Raw genomic sequence first — 7,175 nt, 5'->3', positions numbered from 1 at the left:
GAGCACCATGCCCTGGCCCCAAAGTCTGCCTTCAGCATTTCCTGGGGACCTTGCTGCTCCATTCTCTTGCTGTTCCGCTGCACTCCCCCAGTGCTTTGCGTCGGTGTGGTGGGATCAGATCGGGTGCAGTTCCCACACTGTGTCTCTGGTGCTGTCCCCTGCAGGGCCATGGGTCAGTGAGGGGCATCATGTCTCATAGTGGGGCTGGCCATTTCGTCCTCTCTGTGGCAACTGATGTTTTAAAATGTGCAATAGTTTTAAAACCTTTTATAGGGATATGAAAGCTATTTCAAAACAAACTGTTTCCAGTATATTGTCAAGTTTGTGTGGGACTGCTAACCACAAGGTCAGTGATTCAAATCCACCTGCAGCTACAAGGGACAAAGTTGAGGCTTTCTGCTTTAAAATGTACAGCCTCAGAACCCTTAATAGGGTTGCTTTAAGTCAATTGACTAGCTGACGGACAGTTTTTTAGGGGTTTTTTAAGTCTTCATTGGTCATAAACGTTTGCTTATTCTTCAGCTGAATGAAAAGACCCAAGTTATGTTAGAGCGAAAGAAACATGTCCACTCTTACCCTCCACCAGCGCCACAGTTCAGCAGGGTAGAGTGATTGACTGATTTAGACATAGACAAAAGTAACACCGCATACAGTACAAGGTTTCTTAGCATTTCCATAAAAATCTCTGAAGGCCTTTTTATTTATGCTGGAATTGCATTTAGATTGATAAATGTGACTTCACATTCAGCTAAAGCTAATGGGTATCAGCTTTCAGAGCAATTTTGTCAGGTTTCTATTATGAATGTCCCTGGGTCATCTTTAGACAGTGCAAAGCCCATCTGTTATACACACTCCTTTTTGTCTCAGAAACCTTCATTGTAAGCCTGTGACCTGATACCAACCCAGAGCGGAAATGAGAAAATTGGAGCAGTGCATAATTTGGTTGTTGATTGAAAGTGTTCCTCTCTCTTAAATATTGCAGTGGGAAATTAATCTTTTTCTTCATTCCATCATGCTAAAAAATGATACTATTGAAAATTAATTAACACTAAATTAGTCCCACTCATGGTATTTCATCAAAGTTAAATTAATTCACAATGAAAGAATTTTTTGTTTATCAGAATAAATGATCATATTACTACTGTTAGGATTGCTTAGTTGTACAGTAGTTATCTATTCCTGGTCCGCTTATCAATCGTAAATCTCCATACTGAAAAACCTACATTTTTGTCATTTCTTTTTTTCTCTTTTAATTTATCGGTATTCTATTTAGAAGACATTTTGACAGGTTTTTGGAATCAAAACCATAGATGGTTGTCCTTGCCTTTCCACTGAGGGACCCAGACTCTATGAGGTACATAACCTTAGCAGCCGCTGGGCAAGAGGGATACCACTGGGAGGCTGTTTAGGGACCTTCTCGGAACCAGCTGAATTCTATTAGTGTTAATTGTGGCTCTGCAGTGGGATTCTCCTGCACTACTCACACAGGTGCAAACTGACATGGAGAACGGAGTTTGTAGCAGCAGAACCCTAGGGCAGCGGTTCTCAGCCTGTGGGTCTTGACCCCTTTGGGGATCAAACGACCCTTTTACGGGGGTCGCCTAAGATCATCAGAAAACAGGTTACAATTTACATTACAATCCATAACTAACAAAATTACAGTTATGAAGCAACAGTGAAATAATTTTATGGCTGTGGGTCACCACAACATGAGGAACTATATTAAATTAAGAAGGTTGAGAATCACTGCCCTTAGTGGGTCTTCCGAGGATGGGAGCTCCCAGACTAGGAGCTCAGCTTATGCTTTTATTTGACTTTCACTGCCAGTATTTTGAATGTGGGTGTTAAGGATTGAATTGTGTCCCTCACAATGTATTGTAAATTCTCACTCTACACCTAAGGTTATAACTTTGTTTGGGAATGGCTTTCTTTCTTATGTTAATGAGATTGGGCGTGTCTTAAATCTCTTTTGTGGTGTGAAAGCAGAATGAGCAAGCCAGAAATTTAAGCCCCGCTCCCAACCAGTCAATTCTGACTCTGGGTACTAGGGCAGAGCAGAACTGCTCCCTAGGGTTCCTGAGGCTGTGCATCAGTCCAGGAGTAGACGGCAGGCTTATCTTGCTCTCCAGGACTGACTGATGGGCTCAACTCCTAACCACTACACCACCAGGGCTCCTCATTAAGCAGACAGGCAAGCACAAATGGAGGGGAAGATACACACTCTGTAAATTTGTTTTTGTGAATGAATTGTAAGCCATCCAATTCACAATAAAAGTTTAAAATAATAATAGCACCAGGATAACAGACTTTATGGGGCTATACTGGGGAACCTAGAAAGTGTGATCATCCTACCTAATAGGGTTTTGACACTTCCATAAATACAACCTTGCCAACTCTAGATGGTATCAAACTTCTTAATCTTTGTCAATTTGGTAGGGGGAAAAAGGAATCTTAATATTACTTGTATTTTTTTAATAAGGAAGTAAGTCTGTAGTCATGTATGCTATGAACATTTTTTCCCCTAGTTTGTCATATTTTACCATTGAGTGGTTTCTAAATGTACACAGTTGGACCTTAAAGAGGCACCAAGGGGGAGAGTAGAGGCTGGAGAGGGTAACCGAGGGTAGGCTCTGGATCAGTCAAGCTACCAGGCAGTCTTTGAAGAAAAACTGCATGGGAGAAATGGTATAGTGCTTCTATCTCCTTAGAGGAAAATACATAAATAAAAGTTGGACAATATTTAGCTTATATACAGTGTACTAACCATGATACAAAGATATTTGCTCTCTACATTTTTCTTCCAGAGGTTTTGTCAGCTATGATCAGTGTGCTATTGGTATATATACTGATGGGATTCCTCTTGTATGAAGCTGTGCAAAGAACTATCCACATGGATTACGAGATAAATGGAGATATAATGCTCATTACTGCAGCTGTGGGAGTTGCAGTTAACATCATGTAAGCTCTAGCTTTTTTATTTATTAATTTTTTATTAAATATTTCCAAATAGTATGAACTTAGAAACTGTTATACATGTATCCTGTAATATGCCATTTGTATATTTTTAACTCATGATATATATTACATTTTATAGTAAATGCTAACAGAATACTTTTGACATTGCAAATTCAAATATGGAGATTAATTAACAGATACTCATGAGCTTAAGTGGCACAAAGTGTTTTACTTCTTAATTTGTTCAACTTATAATATTGCTATGTTGTTGAGATAACTTTCTAAAAATAATTACTCTTTTTCTATAAACTATCAAAATTTTTGTGTTAATGTATTGTAATATTTAGACCAGAAAGTTGGCGGGCTTCTTCCATAAAAGGCCAGGTAGTAAGTGTTTTAGGCTTTCTCTGTCATAGCTGCTTAGCTCTGCTGTTTCTATGAAGAGGATTTAAAAAGTTTGTGGAAAAATGGAATTGAAAGATGATGAAATGTTTCCATGAACTTTTGAAGCCCCCTCATAAAATGAAAACAGCCATAAATGCTAAATAAACAGATGAGCATGGCTAGGTTTCAACAAAACTTTATTTACAAAAGCAGAAAGTGGGCCAAATTTGGTTTAATGGTCATAATTTGCCAATCTTTGTCCCAGTAACTTCCACTGGTACTTAGAATAAAATCAAAACTCCTTTCCATGTTCTTTTTAGTAAGTACCTGTGTTACTTTCCAACTCTTCTAGCTCCTTCACTCACTATATTCTGGCCACAATAGCCAGCGAGTTTTTTTCCCAAGACACGGAGCGTGTTTTCATCGTCGGCCCTCCGCCTTGCTCTTCCGTCTCTGTAGGACACTCTTCCACCAGAGCCCGCTCTGTTGCTTCAGGTCTCTGAATGCGAGAGGCGCCATCTCCTCACAGTGTTTAGCTTTTTGACCAATCGCTTTGCATTACCTGCCATTATGCTAGCATTATATATGTATTTATTTACCTTTCTACCTTCCCTACTAAAATTAAAACTCAATGGGGGTAAGGCTTAGTCTGTCTTACTATTCAGTACCTACCACCTAGTACATAGTAGTGCATGTGTACAGCACCTGGTATATAGTAGTGCTCAGCTCTTTAGTCAATAAATGGGTCTTGTGTTGCCTCATAAGTGTCTAACTAGTAAAAAATATTTCTATCAAAATTTGAGAAAAATCAATGATTTTTCTCTTATTTCAACAGAATGGGGTTTCTGTTGAACCAGTCTGGTCACCTTCACTCACATTCCCACTGCGCGCCTTCAAATTCTCCTACCACAAACTCTGGGCGTAGCCACAGCCTTGGACAGGGTAGCCTAGCAGTGAGAGCTGCATTCGTACATGCCTTGGGGGATTTGGTGCAGAGTGTCGGTGTGCTGATAGCTGCATACATCATACGATTCAAGGTAATCTGGTTACTAACCTTCTCTTTTAAATTATATCTTATTTCAATTTAAAACTAAAGTTGTTTATCTTCTCAGTTATGCTGGATATCAATACCAGTCTTATTTTGAAAATACAACCTTAATCTGGTTACCATGTAGCTCTTTTGTTAAGAGTAAACAAAATAGCATCACTTCCTGCCTTACCAGCTTGGGTCAGGCCTTCCTTGGAGGCCTCAACACAGAGCCATGTCAGTGAATTATAGGGAGTGTAACGAGCACTAAGCCAGAAGTCCAGGGATATCTGGGTCTTAGTGTTGGCCCTGTTGTCATTACTTTGTCCTTGAGAAAGCCTCTCAACTCTAAACCTGAGCTCCCTCCTCTCTAATATGCCAAGATTTAGACAAGATGGCTCCAAAGCCAGTGGTTCTCAACCTTCCTAATGCTGCCACCCTTTAATATAGTTCCTCGTGTGGTGACTCACCAACCATAAAATTATTTTCGTTGCTATTTCATAACTGTTATATTGCTACTGTTAAGAATTAGGCGATACCTGTGAAAGGGTCTTTCAACCCCCAAAGGGGTCGCGACCCACAGGTTGAGAACCACTGCCCTGAGCTGAGTGATACTGGGTGAGATTTCAAGAAGACATAGAAGAGACCAGGAGAGCACCCAATTGAGCTTCTAGAAATAGATCCCACCAGGAAACACATGTAAACAATCTGGGGAAGAGTGAAGATGTTTTTCAATCACAATAGCCAAGTGGTAAAGGTATCTGTAATCCTGCCAAAGACAGCAAAAGAGCAGGGATGTAACTTGCTTTGTTCTGCTTTACAGTCTCTGTCTGTATTGGGGGTTCCTAGGGGCCACAAATAGTTCAGTGCTGAGCTAGGAAACAAAAAGTTGGTGGCCCAAACCTACGCAGAGATGCCGTGGGAAAAAACCCAGGTGTTCTGCTTCCTCAAGGCCAACGCTGTGACAATCCTGTGCCACGTGGTTACATGCTGACACACTCGGGGTCACCATATGTTGGAATGGGCACAACAGTAACTGGTCTGCTATATTTCATCACATAGTTTCCATCTGTTGCCTTTCAGCCAGAATACAAGATTGCTGATCCCATCTGTACATATGTATTTTCATTACTTGTGGCTTTTACAACAGTTCGCATCATCTGGGATACAGTAGTCATAATACTGGAAGGTAAGAAAGAGTGCACTAATATCCTTGTCATGAGTTTATTCCTTCCCAAGCAGGTTTGGGGAGGGAGCCCTCTAGGGTAGGAGCCTTGGCTTTTCCATTCACTTTACTGTTGACTTATGAATCTGTAGCACGCCACTGAATGTTTGTATCACTTAGCAAGGGGCTTCAAGAAGTTCATGGAAAAATAGAATTAAGATGTAATGGAATTTTTCCAGGAGCTTTTTGAAGCCTCGCCTATGAGAATTAGCGCACATGCCCATCTGTGATACCATTTGATGCTTATAATAAATAGTTAAGCAAAATCGCCAAGGCAGCCATTCTTATCGTCATGTACCAACCAGGAATGGAGGCTCCAGGGGTAGCCCATTATGGTCAAGGTCACACTGCCAATAATTGACCTAGAACAGTAGCCATTTTTAAATTCTTAATACAGTTATATTTAGTGATTTATTTACTCTTTGATTCCCTTTTAAGTTGCAACTTTGTTTACGGCATCCTTGCCTTATATATCTGCTTTATATTAAAATATTAATATCAAGTGGTCACATGAAGTGAATTTGGTGAAATCACATAGTTTCTTTGAAAAGTATTATCAGTGGCATTAATAACTGAAGCTAGGACAACAGTGAAACTTTTAATTCTTTGTGTAATTCTGTTCAGTTAGTTTTTTTCCCAAGAGAAACTTTACTTATAAATTATGTATTATGTATTACAGGTGTACCAAGCCATTTGAATGTAGACTGTATCAAAGAAGCCTTGATGAAAATAGAAGATGTTTATTCGGTGGAAGATTTAAATATCTGGTCTCTCACCTCGGGAAAGCCTGCTGCCATCGTTCACCTACAGCTAAGTATGTTGCTGCTGGCAAATGCGTGGCTGGGCAGGGTGGCCAGCTATCTTGGGAGTTAAACATCTGTGCATATAATTAAGTAGGTAGACTTTTCTGAAAAAGACATATTTTTTATTGTGAATTAGATGGGTTTATATTTCAAACCATCAGTTTTGTATTATATAATTTAAGCTACTTATCAGTCCCCCCAAAACTTGCCTATCCCACCTCCCCACCTCTGCTTTGATTTCTCTTCTCTCTCATGTGGCACCCTGTCTTCCCCTTCATCCAGGCCAACACCGTCTACCCTCCAGCCCATTGCTTCTTCTCCCCTCCTTTCCCAGCCTATCATCAAAGTCTGTTTCCTTTGGAGTGATAACGTTTGTCTTGTTTTTTTCTTTATAATAATGTTTCCATACAATATTTGTCCCTTTGTGATTAACTAATCACACTCAGTTTAATCTCTCTAGGTCCATTTATGCCATGAAGTGCTTCATGGTTTCATCATTTATTTTTTTCAAAATCAAAAGCTAATACAGATATCATGGATAGTATTCCATTGTGTGTCTGGACCAAAGTTTCTTCATCCATTCTTCCACAAATGGACATTGAAGACGTTTCCGTCTTCTTGCTGTTTTGAGTAGTGCTGTGATGGACATAGGTGTCCGTGTGTCGATTTGGAGGTTGCAGGTCAATATGGGTATCAGAACAATAAATTTCGGTCATTTTGAGATGAGACATTAAAATTGTTTTTGTTTTTTTTCTGTGATAGTTCAGGTTTTTTTTTTTTT

General features: G+C 39.7%; 1 protein-coding gene across 1 annotated transcript in view; it reads left to right on the top strand.

Annotated features, from left to right (window-relative positions):
• Positions 1-7,175, top strand: part of SLC30A4 (solute carrier family 30 member 4) — a gene marked incomplete at its 5' end in the record, with an annotated part of 30,428 nt that overhangs the window by 17,449 nt on the left and 5,804 nt on the right. The window contains 4 exons of the mRNA XM_004709409.2: positions 2,805-2,958; positions 4,175-4,376; positions 5,450-5,555; positions 6,271-6,405. Coding sequence (XP_004709466.2) covers positions 2,805-2,958; positions 4,175-4,376; positions 5,450-5,555; positions 6,271-6,405 — 597 coding nt within the window. The remainder of the gene's footprint in view (positions 1-2,804; positions 2,959-4,174; positions 4,377-5,449; positions 5,556-6,270; positions 6,406-7,175) is intronic.

Source organism: Echinops telfairi, unplaced genomic scaffold, assembly GCF_000313985.2.
Source record: "Echinops telfairi isolate 266 unplaced genomic scaffold, ASM31398v2 ScPeMD7_8;HRSCAF=38, whole genome shotgun sequence".
NCBI classification, from domain to species: Eukaryota; Metazoa; Chordata; class Mammalia; order Afrosoricida; family Tenrecidae; genus Echinops; species Echinops telfairi.
This window is presented reverse-complemented; position numbering and strand designations above follow the sequence as displayed.